We start from the raw sequence: 21,781 nt of genomic DNA, 5'->3' as shown, positions 1-21,781 counted from the left end.
TGATCTTTTTAATGAATCACTAAAAAAAAAACTAATAAGCAGTCTACACAGCACCACTGATGTAAATATGTTAATCAAACATTAACTTTACACAATTCTTTCAGAGTATAATAATCTTTATATATATTGTGTAACTTGTTAAATATGTAACTATCATTCATTTTCTTTTTTTTTTTTTTAATTTTATTTTGTCGATATACATTGTAGCTGATTAATGCTCCCCATCACCAAAACCTCCCTCCCTTCTCCCTCCCCCCCTCCCCCCCAACAATGTCCTTTCTGTTTGCTTGTTGTATCAACTTCAAATAATTGTGGTTGTTATATCTTCTTCCCCCCCCCGTTTGTGTGTGTGTGTGTGTATGTGTGTGTGTGAATTTATATATTAATTTTTAGCTCCCTCCAATAAGTGAGAACATGTGGTATTTCTCTTTCTGTGCCTGACTTGTTTCACTTAATATAATTCTCTCAAGGTCCATCCATGTTGTTGCAAATGGCAGTATTTCATTCGTTTTTATAGCTGAGTAGTATTCCATTGTGTAGATGTACCACATTTTCCGTATCCACTCATCTGATGATGGGCATTTGGGCTGGTTCCAACTCTTGGCTATTGTAAAGAGTGCTGTGATGAACATTGGGGAACAGGTATACCTTCGACTTGATGATTTCCATTCCTCTGGGTATATTCCCAACAGTGGGATGGCTGGGTCGTATGGTAGATCTATTTGCAATTGTTTAAGGAACCTCCATACCATTTTCCATAGAGGCTGCACCATTTTGCAGTCCCACCAACAATGTATGAGAGTTCCTTTTTCTCCGCAGCCTCGCCAGCATTTATCGTTCATAGTCTTTTGGATTTTAGCCATCCTAACTGGGGTTAGATGGTATCTCAATGTGGTTTTGATTTGCATTTCCCGGATGCTGAGTGATGTTGAGCATTTTTTCATATGTCTGTTGGCCATTTGGATATCTTCCTTAGAGAAATGCCTACTTAGCTCTTTTGCCCATTTTTTAATTGGGTTGCTTGTTTTCTTCTTGTAAAGTTGTTTGAGTTCCTTATATATTCTGGATATTAATCCTTTGCCAGATGTATATTTTGCAAATATTTTCTCCCACTCTGTTGGTTGTCTTTTAACTCTTTTAATTGTTTCTTTTGCTGTGCAGAAGCTTTTTAGTTTGATATAATCCCATTTGTTTATTTTTCCTTTGGTTGCCCGTGCTTTTGGGGTCGTATTCATGAAGTCTGTGCCCAGTCCTATTTCCTGAAGTGTTTCCCCTATGTTTTCTTTAAGAAGTTTTATTGTCTCGGGGTGTATATTTAAATCCTTAATCCATTTTGAGTTGATTTTAGTATACGGTGAGAGGTATGGATCTAGTTTCATTCTCCTGCATATGGATATCCAGTTATCCCAGCACCACTTGCTGAAGAGGCAGTCCCTTCCCCAGTGAATAGGCTTGGTGCCTTTGTCAAAGATCAGATGGCAGTAAGTGTGTGGGTTGATTTCTGGATTCTCTATTCTATTCCATTGGTCAGTGTGTCTGTTTTTATGCCAGTACCATACTGTTTTGGTTATTATAGCTTTGTAGTATAGCTTAAAGTCAGGTAGTGTTATGCCTCCAGCTTTATTTTTTTTGCTGAGCATTGCTTTGGCTATTCGTGGTCTTTTATTGTTCCATATAAATGTCTGAATAGTTTTTTCCATTTCTGAGAAAAATGTCTTTGGAATTTTGATGGGGATTGCATTGAATTTGTATATCACTTTGGGTAGTATGGACATTTTCACTATGTTGATTCTTCCAATCCAAGAGCATGGAATATCTTTCCATCTTCTTGTATCCTCTCTAATTTCTCTCAGCAGTGGTTTGTAGTTCTCATTATAGAGATTTTTCACCTCCTTGGTTAACTCAATTCCTAAGTATTTTATTTTTTTGGTGGCTATTGTAAATGGGCAGGCTTTCTTGATTTCTCCTTCTGCATGTTCACTATTGGAGAAAAGAAATGCTACTGATTTTTGTGTGTTGATTTTGTATCCTGCTACTGTGCTGAAATCATTTATCAATTCCAACAGTTTTTTTGTAGAGGTTTTAGGCTGTTCGATATATAGGATCATGTCATCTGCAAACAGGGACAGTTTGACTTCATCTTTTCCAATCTGGATGCCCTTTATTTCCTTCTCTTCTCTGATTGCTCTGGCTAGTACTTCCAACACTATGTTGAATAGGAGTGGTGAGAGTGGGAATCCTTGTCTAGTGCCTGTTCTTAAAGGAAAAGCTTTCAGCTTTTCCCCATTCAGGATGATATTGGCAGTGGGTTTGGCATATATGGCTTTAATTATGTTGAGATACTTTCCCTCTATACCTAACTTATAGAGGGTCTTTGTCATGAATGAGTGCTGAACTTTATCAAATGCTTTTTCAGCATCTATAGAGATGATCATATGGTCCTTGTGCTTGATTTTATTGATATGGTGTATCACATTTATTGATTTGCGTATGTTGAACCAACCTTGCATCCCTGGGATGAATCCCACTTGATCGTGATGAATAATTTTTCGTATGTGTTGCTGTATTCTGTTTGCTAGTATTTTAGTGAGGATTTTTGTATCTATATTCATCAAGGATATCGGCCTGTAGTTTTCTTTTTTGGTTATATCTTTACCTGGTTTTGGTATCAGGATGATGTTTGCTTCATAGAATGAGTTTGGGGGATTTGCGTCCGTTTCAATCTTTTGGAATAGTTTGTAAAGAACCGGTGTCAATTCCTCTTTGAATGTTTGGTAAAATTCTGCTGTGAATCCATCTGGTCCTGGGCTTTTCTTTGTTGGGAGCCTTCTGATAACAGCTTCAATCTCCTTTATTGTTATTGGTCTGTTCAAATTTTCTACGTCTTCACGGTTCAGTTTTGGGAGCTTGTGTGTGTCCAGAAATTTATCCATTTCCTCCAGATTTTCAAATTTGTTGGCGTATAGTTGTTTGTAGTAGTCTCGAATGATTGCTTGTATTTCAGATGAATCAGTTGTAATATCGCCTTTTTCATTTCTAATTTTGGTTATTTGAGTCTTCTCTCTTCTTTTTTTTGTTAGCCATGCTAATGGTTTGTCAATTTTATTTATCTTTTCAAAAAACCAACTTTTTGATTCGTTGATCTTTTGAATTGTTTTTTGGTTTTCAATTTCATTCAGTTCTGCTCTGATCTTAATGATTTCTTTCCGTCTGCTAACTTTAGGATTGGATTGTTCTTGTTTTTCTAGTTCTTTAAGGTGAAGTGTTAGGTTGTTCACTTGCCATCTTTCCATTCTTCTGAAGTGAGCATTTAATGCAATAAATTTTCCCCTCAATACCGCTTTTGCAGTATCCCACAGGTTTTGGTATGATGTATCATTGTTTTCATTAGTTTCAATAAACTTTTTGATTTCCTGCTTGATTTCTTCTTGGACCCATATGTCATTAAGTAGAATGCTGTTTAATTTCCATGTGTTTGTATAGTTTCCAGAGTTTTGTTTGTTATTAATTTCTAGTTTTAATCCATTGTGGTCTGAGAAGATACACGGGATAATTCCAATTTTTTTGAATTTATTGAGACTTGATTTGTGACCTAATATGTGATCTATCCTGGAGAATGATCCATGTGCTGATGAGAAGAATGAATATTCTGAGGTTGTTGGGTGGAATGTTCTGTAGATATCTGCCAATTCCAATTGGTCTAGAGTCTTGTTTAGATCTTGTGTTTCTCTACTGATTCTCTGCCTAGATGATCTGTCTAATATTGACAGTGGAGTGTTCAGGTCCCCTGCTATTATGGTATTAGTGTCTATTTCCTTCTTTAGGTCTAATAGAGTTTGTTTTATAAATCTGGCTGCTCCAACATTGGGTGCGTACATATTTATGATTGTTATGTCTTCTTGATGGATCAGTCCTTTTATCATTAAGTAGTGTCCCTCATTGTCTCTTTTTATGGTTTTTAGTTTAAAGTCTATTTTGTCAGATATAAGAATAGCCACTCCAGCTCGTTTTTCTTTTCTGTTTGCATGGTAAATCTTTTTCCATCCTTTCACTCTTAGTCTGTGTGAATCTTTATGGGTGAGGTGGGTCTCTTGTAGGCAGCATATAGTTGGGTCCTGCTTTTTGATCCAGTCAGCCAGTCTGTGTCTTTTAATTGGGGAATTTAAGCCTTTAACATTAAGAGTTGTTATTGAAAGGTGTTGATTTATTCCTAGCATTTTATTGGTTGTTTGGTTGTCTTAGGTGTCTTTTGTTCCTTGCTTTCTGATTTACTGTTTGGTTTCTTTGTTTGTTGGTTCCTTAGGGTGTAGATAGTGTTTTTGTTAGCTTGTTTTCTCTTCATGAATGCCATTTTTATTGTACTAGCGGGTTTAGATTTTTCTTAGGTTTTTATGGCAGTGGTAGTTATTTTTCAGGAACCAAACCCAGTACTCCCTTGAGGATTTCTTGTAAGGGTGGTCTTGTGGTAGTGAACTCCCGCAGTTTTTGTTTGTCTGAGAAATATACTATTTGCCCCTCATTTCGGAAGGATAGCCTTGCAGGGTAGAGTATTCTTGGCTGGCAATCTTTGTCTTTTAGTATTTTGAAAATATCATCCCATTCCTTTCTAGCTTTTAGGGTTTGTGATGAGAAGTCTGATGTTAACCTGATTGGGGCTCCCTTATAGGTGATTTGACGCTTCTCTCTTGCAGCTTTTAAGATTCTCTCTTTGTCTCTGAGTTTTGCCAATTTGACTATGACATGTCTTGGAGAAGGCCTTTTTGGGTTGAATACGTTTGGAGATCGTTGAGCTTCCTGGATCTGAAGATTTGTGATTTTTCCTATACCTGGGAAGTTTTCTGCCACTATTTTGTTGAATATGTTTTCAATGGAATCTCCATTTTCCTCCCCTTCTGGAATACCCATGATTCGGATATTTGAGCGCTTGAGGTTGTCTGATATCTCTCTCAGATTTTCTTCCATGTCCTTGATTCTTTTTTCTTTCTTTTTGTCTGCTTGTGTTATTTCAAACAGCCCATCTTCAAGTTCAGAGGTTCTCTCTTCAACTTCGACAAGCCTGCTGGTTAAACTCTCCATTGTGTTTTTTATTTCGCTGAATAATTTCTTCAGTTCAGCAAGTTCTGCTACATTTTTTTTCAGGACATTGATTTCCTTGTATATTTCCTCTTTCAGATCCTGTATACTTTTCCTCATTTCATCATGATGTCTAGCTGAGTTTTCTTGTATCTCATTCAGTTTCCTTAGAATTATCACTCGAAATTCCTTGTCAGTTATTTCAAGGGCTTCTTGTTCTATAGGATCTAGAGTATGAGATTTATTAACTTTTGGTGGTGTACTTTCTTGATTTTTTGTATTTCTGGTGTCTTTTTTTTGGTGTTTATTCATTGTGGCAGGGGGTTTCACAGTCCACCGGTTTGAGACTAATGACTAACTAGGATGTTGCTGTGGTTGCCAATTTGGTATGGCTCCCGCCGTGACTGCTCAGTTGGCCTCTAGTGTCTTGTGTGTGTGGTTGCCTCGGGTCTTGGGCTTCTCCAGGGATCCACCTTTCTGGTCAGCTTGTACTCTGCTGGGCTGGTGGATCACGTACCACAGGGTGTGTGATCTCTGTTGAGCTTTCACTTCCTGTACAGGACTTCTCCCCGTTCCGTGTGCTCTGGCCCAGGCTCTTAGATCGTGCAGTGGCGACCCCACCGGGTGTGTGGTTTCTGTCGAGTCTCCGCCTCCCTGGCCGCACGTCTCCCCCCTCTGTGCACACTGTGCTGGGCTGGGGTGTGTCTTCTGCACCCCTCGTCTATCAGCTGGGCCTTCAAGACCCTGCTCAGCACCGCCTCGCCCAGGAAGTCTACCAGGTTTCTGCTAGGCACAGACGACCGGTCTCTCTGGGTGCCTTTGTAGCACTGTGTAGATCTTTCTCGGGTCTTGTTCACCTTTGTATCCCCCCGGTATAAACCGAGTCTAGTGCCCGCCTGCAGCCTGCTCTCCGGCAGGTTCAAGCGGACCTGGGAACTCTCCTACCACACTATTCCCAACCAGAAATTCGTTAGGCTTTTTTCCAAACTGGTGGTCGCAGAGATGGTATCTGCCTCCCAGTAACAGGAAGTTTACCGGGGCCGGAGTCCAGGGTGTGGTGGAGTGACAGTCGGCCCGCCCGTACTTCCTAGCCCTCCCAACACTGGTCGGGACGCCCCACACCCCCAGCCCCGCCAGAGAACCGTGGAGGGAGTGGGAGAGGAGGCCGGCCCGCAGGGTCCGGAAAGCCCCGTGCCAGGCCAAGCAAATGGGCTCAGTGATGGCCGAGCAGGGCGGAGCTGCCCGCACCTGGGAAAATGGAGGCAGCACCGGGGCAGTGAGTGGCCTGGTGGTGCAGGCGGGAGCCGCGTGGGCATCCACCCCCCGAACAGAGCTGTGCCAGGGATCACTCACAGTGCTGTGCCAGGTCGGGCGCTCGCTCTGTCTCTGGTTTGTTGCCTTCCGTGTTCTCGGCGCTGCCGCCTCGGGCTGTTCAGTCGCGGCGCCGCTCGGGCGCTCCCAGGAATCTTCTTTAATGCCGGCCTGAAACCTCGAATCCTGAATAGGGCAGCTGGCCGCCTTCAGTGCGGCCCCAGCCTCCGGGATCCTGGCTGCATCCACAGCAGCCCTGGTGCCGTGTTCCCTGTTTCAAGACTCGCTTTTGCAGCTAAGAATCAGTTCTTTTCCTGCTCCACACTTCAAAGCTGTTGCCTGTAAATGAGGCAGCCTCTCCTGCCGGGGGCAAAGTGGCGTTGAGCCCCCACGACCGGCCAGCAGCAGCAGTCCTCCCTTAAGAGATGGCCAGAGGAAGGTCCACAAGTTTCCCGGCTGCCTGAGGCCCAGTGGCCACCTTTTCCACCTCAGCTACTCCGCGCCAGCCGCCGCAGCCACCGCCATCTTGAAACTCCCATTCATTTTCTTTGACACTCAAGACTCATCCTGTTTCTGTTCCCGTCCTTGCTGTTATCTCAGGTCCTGCTGGAGGGGTGGAATCAGCACAGCTTTACTGATGTCTTCCTTGGTTTCCCAGTGTCTGGATAGTATGTGCAATTCTGCAGTGCCAGGCTGGCTGGAAAACAAAGTTTCTGAGGCTGGGAAGTCCAAAGTCCATCTGGTGGTGGTAACAGTGAACCAAGGGTCTCACATTGCAAGATGGTGGAAGCAGAGAGAGCAGGCAAATTGATTCTTTTGTATTGATGAAATAACCCTCATTATCCCTGGTGATGCTCTTTGCTCTGAAATTTACTTTGACTGCCCTTAACATCACAGTCTACCTTCAAGTAACATTAACGCCATTTAAGAACCTTAAAATATAATACTTCCGTTTCTCCTTCACAGTGTTTTGGTTATTGTTTTCATACATTTTATTAATATATGCATTTTTTGTTTGTTTGTTTTTTGGTGGCTGGCCGGTATGGGATTTCAAACTCTTGACCTTGGTGTTATAGCACTGTTCTCTAACCAACTGAGCTAACTGACTAGCCCTAATACTTATGGTTTTATAAATCCCACACTAGTGTTTTTTTCTTTGAAAAGTAAATTATCTTTTTAGCACATTGGAAATGTACAAAAATAAGACATTTTTAATATATTAACTCATTTTCTATTTTTGATGTGCTTCATTCCTTTGTGTAGATTCAGATTTCCATCTAGTATAACCTTCCTCCTGCCTGGTGGATTTCCTTTTATATCTCTTGTAGTACAGGTTGCTGGTAATTCATTTTTTTCTTAAAAAGCCTGAATTTTGTCTTCATTTTTGAAAGGCATTTTTCCTGCATGTTGCATTCTAATTTGAATTTTTTTCTTTCTTTTTCTTTTTCTCATTCAGTATTTTAAAGATATTGCTCCATGACCTTCTAGTTTGCATTGTTTCTAATGAAAAGTTTGTGGTTTGTTATCTTTTTCCTCTATACATACTGTGGCAATTTTCTTTGGTGTCTTTAACATTTTTCTCCTTATCAATGGTTTTAAGCAACTAAATTATGATATGCCTTGATGTAGGATTTCTCATGTTTCTTGTGCTTGGAATTTATTGAGCTTTTTGAATCTATGTACTTTAAGTTTTCATCAAATTTGGAAAGTTTTTTACCATTAATTATTTAAATGTTTTTTTGGCACCTTCTCTTCTTTCCTTTGGGGACATTTGGATATGAGAAATATAGTTATAACTGTTAGTGTCTCTACTAATTCTACTAAGTGTGTTGTTTCTAGGTCTATTGATTAGTTTTTCCCTTCATTTTTGGGTACCATTTTCCTGCATTTTTGCTTGCTTAGTTATTTTTGATTGAATGCTAGTCATTGTAAATTTTACTGTTGGGTACTAGATATTTTTGAGTTTTTTTTTCATGTTCTCAGAACTTTATTAGGTAGAATTTAGGCAAGAGCAAGCCCACCTGGTTCAGGATAACTGGAATAGAGGAGCCATTGCTTGGAGACATGCTTTCACTAAGATGAAAGCATATCTTTGATTTTTAAATAGGAGCTGACTGGCTGAACATCTCCAAGACCCAGTTCAGATTATTTTAAAAATGTTCAGCCAGAGGAAGCCAAGTATCTGCGAACAATAGGATTTTTATGTATGTTATTGATTTGTTCTGGAACACATTTAAACTACTTGGAAACAGTTTAATCCTTTTGAGGCTTGCTTTTAGGCTTTTTAGGCTCAGAGCAGAGTTTAGTCTAGGCCTAATTTTTCCCCCTCAGAGGCAATATCTATCTTAATACTTATCCCAATGCCCCATGAATTTAGAGATTCTCTTCTCTGGTTGGTTTAATAACTATTCCTGACCCTGTGTGAGTTCCAAGGATTGTTCCTTCTAATCCTTTCTAGTAGGCATATCCTCTGCCTCTGGTAGTTTCTTCAATAAATGAACTGATCAGTACTCAGATGAAGATTCGAGGGAGGACCTCTGTAGATCTCTGGAACTCTCTCTTTTTCTTTCTTTCTGAGACGCTCTCTCTTCTCCAGCAGTTCTTTGCTCTCAATACTCTGCCTACTTTGGCTTCCTTCAACTCAGCCCTATCTCCTCATCTCACAGCCTGCTAGGTTTTGCCTGAGAGGGATTCCCCTCCCAACTCTGAGGCCTGGAAACCACCTACATCTTAACCTGGGTCAATGACAAAGTTCCTCTCATTTGTTTCTTCTTCCTCAAGAATTGCATTCATATTTTGCCTGATGTCCAATGTCAGAAAACTGTTGTTTCACATATTTAGTTCAGTTTCTCAATTGTATCAAACAGTAAGGTAAATCTAGACCCTGTTAATCTGTCTTGCCTGGAAGCAGAAATCTCTTAACATCTGATTTCCACAGCAATTGACATAGGTGATCTCTTTCTCTTTTTGTATCACTTTTCTCAGTTGGTGTCTATCATACCACACACTCTTTTGTCCTTCCTCTTATTTTGCCAGCCATCCTTTAGGCTCCTTTGCTCATGACTGCTTTTCTACCTGAGCCTAAATCTTGCAGTGCCCTGGGTCTATTCTTCTGCCCTACTCTCTGCTCCATCTATACTTAACTTCTCCTTAGACAACTTCAGTGAGACCCATCAAGCCACCATCATTTCTTCCCTGCTCTGTGCTCTCTGATATCACTCTGGCCCCCAAACACACTCCTTCACTCTGCAGTCACATGGGATAAATCAGACCACGCTCTCTTCTGAATAAGACCCTCTAATGCAACAGTTCTTAACTGGTTTTATGTCATGGATCCCTTTGGAAGACCAATGAAGTCTATGGACTTCTTCTCCGAAGAATTTTAAAAATTGTACTAAATATCACATAGGACTTCAAGAAAGCCAATTATATTGAAATATAGTATTCAAAATACTTAACAAAATACCCAAAGTTGTAATATAGTTATGGATGTGCTTCATTATTAGCACATAACATAATAAGATCTAATAGTGATGAATTTAATGATATTTAAAATATTTACAACTGTAATGTGATATTAATATTTTTGTGGTATTCATTGGTGACATCACAGATATTGGTAATATTATTGTAGTTTGTTGCTTATATTCATAATTAAAGTAAATGTTAAATTTCTATCAATGGTTAGTAAAAAAAAAAAAGTTGTGGTTTTTCTTTTACCCATTCAGGCCTCTGAATTATATCCAGAGAGTCCCTGTTATTCATCAACCACAGGTTAAAACCCCTGGAGGCTATCTGTTAGAGGAAGCATAAACCCTCAAATTGTGATTATGGCCTACAAAGCCCCACATGACCTGGTCCCTGAATATCTCACATGCCTTTCTGCCCATCACTCTCCTTCTTAGTCACTGTGACTTCCATGTCCACATAACTGTCACCTTGCGTTTGCTGTTCCCCTATCTAAAATAATACCACACCTGTTCTGGTTATTGATTTATTGCCTGTTAAGTCCAAATTCACTCTTTTGCCTGATAAATATTTCTCCTTTACCAGCTGACAAGATGTTAAGCACTGTCAGTAGAGGATGCTGGAAAGACAAAGCAGGAGAGGTGATTTTTCTGCCTGCTCTTTCTGGGGTCTAATTGGGAAGGCTCCTGCAGGGCGAGGTTTTCCCACTCTTCGGCATGCACAGTTTTTTCAGAGCTAGTTGCCTGCAGGGTACAGCTTTCTTCTGTGTTTGGTTGCCAGGTGCTATCTTTGACTCTTGGCTTGGGCAGTGGAGGCATAACCATTGGGCTCAGAGAGAACAGGCCTGTGTCTCATGAAGTCACTGGTGCCTGCACCCTCCCACACACAGAACTGCATGAGGCTCCTGCAGAGGGCCACCTCACCAGCTCCTGGTTCCAACAGCACCCATTGGCCAGTAGTTTCTCCTGGCACCTAGTGGGTCTGAAGTTCAGCACCTCCCTGTGGAAGGCCTCCCTTAGCACCCTAGGGGGCAGATTTCTAGCAAGCTCCACCAGCAAGGAACCTCAGCAACTTCTCTGCCATCCAGTGAGCCAAAGCTGTGCCCCTTCCAGTGAGGTCTGACTGTCAACCTTGCTTGGGGGAGAAGTGAGAGGACTCTTCATTGGGTGCTCTATATCACCCCAGAGGTAGTGGCTGCCATGTTTATCTGCTACCTCTGTATTCTTTAGCGTCCTCTTAACTTTCACTATCCAATTCACTGCTACTCCAATTTCTTGCTAATAGTTCATTACATTAACACTTCTCTGTTTAAATCATTGTGTGGTTTCCATCTCCTGACAGGACTCAGACTGATACTATCCCCCATTAACACTGTTCTAAAATCCTGCTTTATTTTTTTCTTTCATTTTTAATTTTTGTGGTTTCTTCATCTTCTTGTTCATTTTTCACCACCTTCCCATAGTCTGACAGAGTCCCTTACAAATACGACCACTGAGCTGGCCCTTGGCTTGTTTCAGGTCTTGGTTGTAAGACTGTGTTTATTTCTACCCTTTCAGGCCCACAGCTTTCCATGAGCTATATCTCCAGGCATTGGTTAACTGGGGTTTTCAGCACCTTTTAAGGGTGGGCCATGACTATTGTCCACTTTGTGCTTTTGCTCTCCCTCGAGTCTGAAGAGATATTTATCTTGTTTTGGAGCATAGATATGTCTTACTGGTTTTTCTCTTTTTATGGTGTATCTATCATTTCCATGTGTGCGAAGCAGAGTGGGAATTACCATATCATTTTGTCTGAAAGTCTGGACTGCTTTTTAATTTTCTTACCTTTACCTTTCTTAGGTTTTGGAAATCCACTTTATAAATCTAGTGACTTTTCAGACTTTGAGGCAGAATTCCACTTTGTTTTCAGCAATTGCTGCAGCAGGTCCAGCAGCTAATAGTAGATGTTTTAACACAATGTTTCCTATGCTCTTGTATAGTGTCTCACAAGCTTATATAATACAAACTATTGTACTGTATTCTTATATTCAGGGCTTTTGCCCTATGGCATACCATCTATACTATTATTTAATTATTATTTTCCTTTGAGTGTTTATTTAATACATTTTTCAGAAAGACAAGTCATAGGAAAGGTAAAATGTATAAGAGTGAATGCTGTGAAAGACTACATACCTAAAGGGAAAGAGTCATATTGAAGATTAAAAGCAACAGACTGGCAATGCCAAAGGAGGGCAGAAGAGGGGGTTTGGGGCAGATAACCCAGGGGTTTTGGTCAGACAAGTGATGGATGGGACCAAGAATAGTGGGCGTGAAGACGGTGGGCACAGCTAAGGGGTGGTTCAATCTCAAGTGCCTGTCAGACGCAAGGAGAAGGGAACTCCAGTATAAGAGGAAAGAGTGGGCAAAAGAAAGATGGGGGTGACGTGGACGCTGAAGGTTAAGGGAGCTGACGCTAACATAAGGGGCTAGGGAGAGAGGTGTGTGAAGCTACAACAGAAAAGCAGCACAAGGGTGCTAGCAAGGCTTGACTGGGGCTGGGGAGAGGCTAGGGGCTCAGGGAATGGGACAGCTGGAGGTGAGAGTAAGATGAAAAGAAGTTTTATGAAAGGGCACTGGGGAGAATGCTCAGAGTGGGAGCTGAGGCCCAAAGCGGTTGCTGGGCCTGTGACGAGAAGGGAGCCTGAATGGGATGGAGAAATGAGACTTGGGGTGCAGGTGGAGACTGAAGGAGGTATGGTGGGTCTAAGCTGTAACGAGGGTTACAGCAGGTGGCAGAGCCTGGGGCTGGGAGTGGGGAGGAGTAAGCATGGGAATGAGCACTCACTGCCCAAGTGAACAAAGCTACTTGGGTCATGCCCTGGGACTGGGGGACAGGGGTGTGTGTGTGCTGCGGCTAATCTTCATCTAGGGAGTAAAATGGATTTATGTCTTTTTATGACTCAAATTAATCTTGAATATCACCAGTGGTTTCTGTACCATACTTTCCAAGGCACAGTTTTAACCCATTGTTTGCCTCAGAGGAAAGAATAATGCAACATTCTCAAGAGACTTTTTGCCTCAACAGGGACCTCTGATGTAAATGCAGTCTTATTAGATGGCCTCCTTCTTAGAATGTCACAATGATGCTAGAGCAAAGTTTGGGAAAGACATGTTTTATGAGCTTAGTGCTATAATAATATTTTATCATAAATAAACTCCAAATTTTATAAGGATTAAATCACAATTGGAGAACATGTGGAAAAAACTTGTTGATAGTTAAACCATTACCTCTTTACATTGGATGGATTCCTCAGACTGGTCAGTGAAGTCTGACTTGATGCTATTCATAGAGCACAGAGGAACTGAGCTGGTATTTCTTTCAGAAAAATACGTCATTGTCTCCATCTGTTCATCAGCTTTTTAAATATCCTTAAATGAAGAATATACAGGTTATCATTACAATAATGCCTTAAATATCTGAAAGAAGTTTATTAAGCATCCCTGTAAAATTGTTATTACCTTTGCTGTTGAAAGTGGCATATCCTTGTGCAGTTCTTGTTGAACAGTTTTCAGGCTTCATAGAGAGTGGTAAGTCTAACTCATACTAAAATGTTAGTGACTGACAACAGCTTATTATGCTTTCTTTTTCAAAGACCTGTATAATTAACTGGAGAAAACAATGCCTGAATCCAAAGCAATTATACCACTAGCAAGGACAGATACAGTAAAAGGAGGTTTTAGAGAAAGATGATACACTTTCTGATCCCTTTTTCCTAGTTTTTTCTGGAGCTCATACATTTACGATGTATAGTGAGGCATGTACACTCATATGGAAGGCTGCTCCTGGGCCGGAGAGAGCGCTCAGGAGACAGTAACACTTTCTAGGCCTGCCACTGCTGCCTGTTCTAAACTGTGACCAAAAAGCAAAATTGAAGGGCCATCAATTAAAGAATGCAGAATTTCAAGGAAATCAAATTAACATTAAAGAAACTATTTAAATTATAGGATAGGACAAACTTCTAAATCTAATTGCTCAAGGTCTAGCTTTTCTTTTTTTGCTACTCAGAGAAATGAGGCCAGCTTTAGTAAAATAAAGGAACTACATATTTTCTGTTCATCTGCATGTGGTATAAGGAAACCTGTGACTTCCCAAATAGAGATGGAAAGAGAACAAGAGAAAAATGGTTAGGATGATAGCAGCTCAGACCAGGGTGGGGGAGAGGAGACAGAAAGATATGGGTGGATTTAGGTGCACTAGGAGAATGTGCACATGGAAGACTTTCCAGGGACATTCTGATTCTCTGTCAAGCTTAACAACTATTAATCAGTCATTTAAAGTTACAATAATCTCTAATCAGTCTTGTACTATCCTAACTTCTTACATCAGATATTCCTTTTATTGCTTTCTTTTTTTATTTCCCCTAGAGATTTCTCTACCATGAAAGAAATCCTTTATTTGGCATTTTTTTTTTTTTGGCATTATTACTTTGTGGCAAGTTTAAAATGAAGCTTTGACCTCTTCTCACAGCAAATTTTTCTAGGAAGGTGCTTTAATAGGTCAAAGACAATTCCTTTTCCTGAGAAGGCTGCTAGACAAAGCAATGACAAGTTTTGGTAGATGTCTATCTCTGCCTGTTTTTAGTTTGTTTTCACATAGAAGCTCACTAATGGAATACATCTGTATATAATTATGCACAGTCTAGGTAAATAATTACAATAATAATCTTCATGATTTGAACTCTTCTGAAAAGTTTGGATAACACTAATGACAATAACAATACTATAATAAAATTTGTAAGCCAACAATAATTCTAAGCACGTTACATTTATTAACTCATTTAATACTCACAATAATTATTACTCACTTAATAAGTTAGTATTATTTCCCCATGTTAGAGATTAGAAAATTGAGGCATAGAGAATTTAAATAACTTGCCCAAGGTTCTAAAACTATTATGTGGCAGAGTCAGTCTGCAGTGATCTTAACCACTTCGCTGCACTGCTTCTCAGGATTCTCTTGGCAGCATTAACTTTGTAATACTTGTGATGGTCATGAATTCTCATAAAAATTGATTCATTTTAACACTACAGGCAATAGTGGCAAATAAGTGTGTTCAGGGTTTCAGAAATGAATTACTTGTTTATGTAGATATCATAGGTGTTATGTTTACTATATAATACCCAAAATATTATAATTGATCATTGAGTATTAATGTTCAAAATGGTGTTGTTATATCTGAATGGACATAATTTTAGGTAATCAGAGAAGACTAATCCATTTTGAATAAGGTGTTTAAAATTTCTATACATTTATACCATAAACACACCATTTTTTTTTCCTACATTTTGACACCCTTTAACCTAAGACCTAATAATGGATTTTTAATTATAACAAAAAACAAAGATGTATTACTTCAAAGAAAGAGGTGAGTCTCAGAATAGGGTTAATTCAGCCACAGGTATTTTTTTATTGCTACTGATTAGTTTGAAGATACTGAACCTAATAACTTCATAAATTAAGTCTGCTACAGAATGAAAATCATGCAAATTCAATTGTCAAATAACACCTTACTTTTATTTTTAGAGGAAATACAAAATATGGACTAGTATGAAATAAAAGCATAAGCAGGCAGTTTTTAAATAAATATGAGATTATATTTTCAAACTTTTTTTTGCTATCATTGCTTCATAAGGTGTGTTCAGTAACACTTCACTCTAGCATAGTGGAAAAAGCTAGGGTTTGAAATTTGAAGTTATAAATTTGATACGGAGATAGAGGCTCATAAATTTCCAAATTTCCTAACTTGTAAAATAACAATATTGATGTCAAAGATATGATTAGAAAGTTAAAGAAGTAAAATAAACAGAAAAGGGTTAAAATTAGTTATCTGTAGAAGACCCCCTGGAAAAAAGGTTGCCTTCTGGGTCAAGAGAAAAAAGCTGGGCTGGAACGAAGAAGATGGTTAGAGCCTAATCCCTGTGACTGATATTATTGTGCCCTAATGAAAGAGTTAAGTGGATCCAGTAGGCTGTATCTCATGGCATACAGCCACACGGATCCTAAGGAAGGGGGATTTGCCACATACTTCAGCATTATCATGCTTCCTCTTGATTGCCCAATACGAGCCTTCTGGTCCACCTGCAGTACGGATTTATGTCCGTATCCCTTCATTCTGCAGATATTTATTGAGTGCCCACAGTGTGCCAGGCATTGTGTTAGGTGCTTCCTACACATTAAGCCTCAACCCTTTTGCCTGGTTTCCAAGAACTTGCGTGATCTGAATCTCATTATCTAAGTCTTTTCCATTATCCCCTTAACACTCATCTTTACTCAAGGAAGGCTGCTCTCCTTTCTGTTTGAGTTGCTCTCCCATTTCCTCCTTATCTCCATGCTGCTATTCCACCCACCTGGATTTCTCCTCCATTTCCACCTCCACCTCCCACTTTCTAGTCTTCAAGCCCTCTTCCATGAATGCTCCCATGGGTAACATAGCTTCCTCCCTCCCCATCAATCTTACTTCTTATTTCTACAACTTGTAACATCTGTATGCACAATTTTGCATTTTGCCTCTGTAGCTAAGTTTTAATTCTTTAAGTAGGGATTGTGTGTTATATTTCTTTGTGTTCTAACCAAAAGATCATAGTATGTAGACTTAGAATTTCCTGGATCTGCTATATAAAAGCTCAATTTCTTCATAGAGGAACTATAAATAAACCTTGGTTGCTTTGTGAAATTTAAGATTATAATTTGAGACTTCTGTTTCTAGTGTGGTATATGATCTCTGAAAAGTTGATAAAAACTCCCACTGATATAATGTTATGTCATGAAAACATTACCTGTGACATTGCAAGTGAATAATATAGATCTTGTTTTGCCATTAGTTCAGAATGTCTTCCTTTTTCCACTACTATCCCATCCTTTATGGTCACAATCAGATCTGCACTTCGAATACTGGAAAGTCGGTGTGCTACCACAATCGTAGTCTGACCTTTGCTTGCCTGCAGGACAAATAGTATGGAAGATAAATATAAAATGAGTAGAGATAACAACGTACATAATATTAAAGAAAACTTGTTGCGGTATTATTTTAATTATCAGAGAATCTTATCTTTAGATACAGAAATTCAGAAACTTTAATAGATCAAGAAGGACAATAGAAATTAGGATAAAAAAAGAGCCAGAAAGTTAGTTTCTCAACTGGTGTTTTTATAAAACCATACTATCTTAACTAGAAAGGAATCTAAAGACCATTTCCTCTGAGTCACCTAATAGCTGCATGGCTACTAGTAACTAAAAATAACTAAGTAACTTAAACTCACTATTTCTCTCTCTTTTCTTTTTTTTTTCATTTCTAAAATGGGAATATTACTTAACTGGTTGGGTAAAGATTCAAGGTAATATATATTTTTAACTTTTTTATGAGTGTCATCAACATATGGAAAAGCGCACATATCATAAGGGTACAGTTCAATGCATTTTCACAAACTGAATACATCCAGATCTAGCACTCAGAACAAGAAACTGATCACTATTGGCTCCCAGAATCCCTCCCCATGTTCTTTTCCAGTCTCTGCTACTACTCACCAACACCAAAGGTAACTGCTATCCTGATTTCTAACAGCACAGATTAGTTTTGGTACATATATATATGTATATTTGTATTATATATATATATATATATATATATATATATATGAAATCATGAAGTGTATACTCCTCTGTGTCTGGGTATTTTTATTTGACATTATATTTTTGAGATTCATCCACTGATACATTTTTCTTAACCCTCGACTTGGTGTTGTCAGCACCACGCTCAGCCAGTGAGCGAACTGGCCATCCGTATATGGGATCCGAACCCGGGGCCTTGGTGTTATCAGCACCGCACTCTACCGAGTGAGCCACGGGCCGGCCCCACTGATACATTTTTTTGTATATAATTGTAAATCATTCATTCTTATTGCTGCACAGTATTCCATTTTGTGAATATATACTGCAATTTATCTATCCATTCTACTCCTGATTGGCATTTGGGTAGTTTTCAGGGTTTTTTAAAAATCTAATTTGTATAAGTTCTTGTGCATGTTTATTTGGTGAAGATATGTACACAATTCTACTAGTTGTATACCTAGGCGAGGAACTGCTGAATCATAGGGTGTGTATATGCTCTGCTTTAAAAGTGGTTGTACCAATTTATAGACCCCCCAACTGTGCAGGAGAGTCATGGTTGCTCTATATTCTCACCAACACTTGCTAATTTCTGTTTTTGTCTAATAGGTGAGTACTATTACATTGTGGCTTTTACTTGCATTTCCCTGGTGACTAAGAAAATTGAACAATTTTTCATATGGTTGGTGACAATTTGGATATTCTCTCTTGTGAGTTGTCTGCCCAAGTTTTTTCTCATTTTCTATTGGGACTTTCTTTTTCTTATTAGTTTTCAGGAGTTATTTATGTACTCTAGATACTGTGTATTATATTATTTTTTTCTTGGTTACCTTTTCACTCTCTTAGCATTTAAAATTTTAAGTGCAATCCAATTTCCCAACTTTTCTCTTTTATAATTCATGCTTTTTGTGTCCTATTTAAGAAATCTTTACTGATGTTTTCCTATGCTTTAACTTACAATCTTTATTATTTGGCCGTTTATAATAATATCTATAATTCACCTGGAATTGATGAGTCAATGTACATTTTTCCTGTAGAGTTAACCAAGTGTCTCAGCAACATATTTTGAAAAGATCATCCTTTCTCCACTGCAGAACTGCTTTTATCATAAATTAGGTGACAATTATTTTGTGTCTGTTTTTGTATTCTGTATGCTATTCTGTTGTTCAGTTTGTCTGTCATCGTACCAATGCTATACTACTATAGATTTAAAATAGGCATTGATATCTATTAGTGTGAGTCTTACAGCTTTATTGTTCCTTTAAAAGATTGCATTATGTCTTCTTGAGGCAATATATATTTTTTTGTAAATGCCTAGCACAATAACTGATACTTTTGGCACACTACAAATTTGCTAGGGACTCAACAGATGATAGCTAATATTATTACTATTCATACTACTACGGTTACTGTGATTTATGTTTCTCAGTCTTATTTTTATTCTCATCTATTACACAGAAGGAAATGAGCTCAGAAAGTTAAGAAGCTTGCTCAAGGCCTCAGCCAGTCACTTGAAGGACTGGTACTAGAATCTTGTGTAGTTTTCTCTATTCTCTGCACAAGGTCTCTCCATTGCAGTAGATATATTTGGTAAAGCAGATAAGTACTTTTTTCCCCAAACTTTTCTATTCCAAATTTATGAGAGAACAAACATTCTCAAACATTAGTTATTAAGGTTAGATAATGATGGGGAAAAATTTATGACATAATGGTATATGGAAAAAAGTGCAAGAAAAAGTTTATGCATCCTGTTATAACTATGTTTAAAAAAATCTATACATAAAAATAGACACCAGTATAAAAATATATTTAAATACTAATAGTGCCTGTATTTAATTATTGAGCATATGAGTTTTATTTTTCTTGTCTCAATTTTCCCAAATTTATTTAATATGCATGTATTGCACTTTTGTTTAAAAGAAAGCTAAAAAACTTTGGAAAAGCATGTTCTATTTCTAATAGTTTTTTTTCCTAAGAGTAACATATGTATGTACATGAATGACAAATAGATGCTACTATGAAAAACTGAAAATATTACACTGTTATGATTAAAGGTCTTTTTAACTGTAATTTTTACAGCACCTTATTTTTTTTTAAAGAAGGAAGGTTTATTTTGATATATTTGGTTTATGTTAAGGTGACTATCTAAAATATTGTCCAAACCAGGAATTTTCTCTGGACAGTTGTGAGATATGTTCATGTAATTATAACTTTAAAACTATTTGAATTTATGCTCTAGGGTCAAGAAAATTAAAGAGGTATCATATATACCCCTTAGGTTACAGACGGTAATGGAGAGGTGGTTACTACCTGAAGTGGGTGTTTTTCTTGGACTTTAACTTTGAAAATTACTTGGGGAAACAGGATTGGTAATGGAGACAATACAACTAATCAAAGCTAGGCTTTTGCATTAAGCAGGTACTGTTACTAATTTTGGTTCTTTGGAAATATACTCATCTGTAAATATCACACATGTATATGTATACATAAACACATTTATGTCAGGAATTTATACATACATCCTCCATATATGTATTCACATATGTGTATATATCTGATACATGAGTGTGTATGTGCATGTGTGTATGTTTTGTACCTACTGAGCCAACCAGGGAACTAGAAATGTTATAATTTGGGTTAGTAATGAGGAATGACATCTAAAACTCAGAAGTGAGGCCAGGTCACTGTGTGGCAGTCAGCCTAAAGCTCCTCATAGTCAGGAGTGGCATTAAAGAGACCACTGGCAGGACCAGCTTAATGGGTGTATGAACTATGGAGTCACACAGGGAACTGCACTTGGAAGGCCTGACTCTTGGTTTAATGCTCTGTTGTCAAAATCTTGTAATTCTTAATAATTTTTGAACAGTTTCATTTTTCACTGAGCCCCAAAAACTATGTAGCTGGCCCTGACCACTGGGAGAGGTGAAAAGGTTTCTATGTGAGTGTACTAACTGGAAGTCCATTCGCAAAAAAAGGAACCTCAAATAATACCTCATATCACATAAAGAAATTAACTCAAAATGATTATAAACTAAAATGTAAAAACTAAAACCTGAAACTATAATACTTACAAGAAAACATATGGAGTATAAAAACACTACTGATTTTTGGGGATTGATTTTGCATCCTGTAACATTACCGAAATAATTGTTAATTAGCTCTGAGAGTTTTTTGGTAGTGTCTTTAGGTTTTTCTATATACAAGATCATGCCATTTGCAAACAGAGACAGTTTGACTTGTTCCTTTCCAATCTGGATGCCCATTATTTCTTTCTCTTGCCTAATTGCTCTGGCTAGTACTTCTGACACTATGTTAAATAGGGGTGGTGAGAGTGGGCATCCTTGTCTTGTTCCTGTTCTTAAGGAACATCTATCCAGAATGATATTGGCAATTGGTTTGTCATATATGGCTTTTATTGTGATGAGATAATTTCCTTTTATACCTAATTTGCTGAGTCTTTATCATGAAGGGATGTTGAATTTTGTAGAATGCTTTTTCTGCACTTTTTGAGGTAATTATATTATCTCAATATGATTTATGGTTTTTGTCCTTGATTTTTTTAATGTGGTGTATCATGTTTATTGACTTGTGTATGCTGAACCAACCTTGCATCCCTGGGATGAATTGCATTTCATTATGGTGTATAACTTTTTGATGTGTTGCTGTATTTTGACTGCTAATATTTTGTTGAGGATTTTTGCATCTATGTTCATCAAGGATATTGGGCCTGTAATTTTCTTTTTTTGCTGTATCTTGTCTGGTTTTGGTATCAGGGTGATGCTGTCCTCATAGACTGATTTTTGGAGAATGGCTTCTGTTTTAATATTTTGGATAAGTTTGAAGAGAATCAGTATTAATTCCTCTTTAAAAGTTTGGTAGAATTCAGCAGTAAAGCCATCCATTCCTGGGCTTTTCTTTGTTGGAAGACTGCTGATTGCTGCTTCAGGCTCATTGCTTATTATTGGTCTGTTCAGGTTTTGTTTCTTTTTGGTTCAGTCTTGATTGTTTGTATGTGTCCAGAAATGTATCCATTTCCTCCAGATCTTCATATTTGTTGACATACAGTTGTTATATAATCTCTAGTGATGCTTCATATTTCTGTAGTATTGGTTGTAATATCTCTTTTCATTTCTGATTTTTGTTATTTGGGTCTTTTCTCTCTCTCTCTCTCTCTCTTTTCATTTTTGCAGAAGTCAAGAAAGCAAGCCCATTTACAAAAGTCACCCCCCCCAAAAAAAAAAAAACCCTAGGAATCAATTTAACCAAGGAGGTGAAAGATCTCTAC

The 21,781-nt window shown here is 38.3% G+C and overlaps 1 protein-coding gene across 1 annotated transcript in view; it reads right to left on the bottom strand.

The window, feature by feature from the left end:
• Positions 1 to 21,781, bottom strand: part of ABCB5 (ATP binding cassette subfamily B member 5) — a 122,136-nt gene that overhangs the window by 51,979 nt on the left and 48,376 nt on the right. The window contains 2 exon segments of the mRNA XM_063101057.1: positions 13,119 to 13,259; positions 16,668 to 16,829. Of these exon segments, the coding sequence (XP_062957127.1) occupies positions 13,119 to 13,259; positions 16,668 to 16,829 (303 nt within the window).

The sequence above is a fragment of the Cynocephalus volans genome, chromosome 6, assembly GCF_027409185.1.
Source record: "Cynocephalus volans isolate mCynVol1 chromosome 6, mCynVol1.pri, whole genome shotgun sequence".
In the NCBI taxonomy this organism is placed as follows: Eukaryota; Metazoa; Chordata; class Mammalia; order Dermoptera; family Cynocephalidae; genus Cynocephalus; species Cynocephalus volans.
This window is presented reverse-complemented; position numbering and strand designations above follow the sequence as displayed.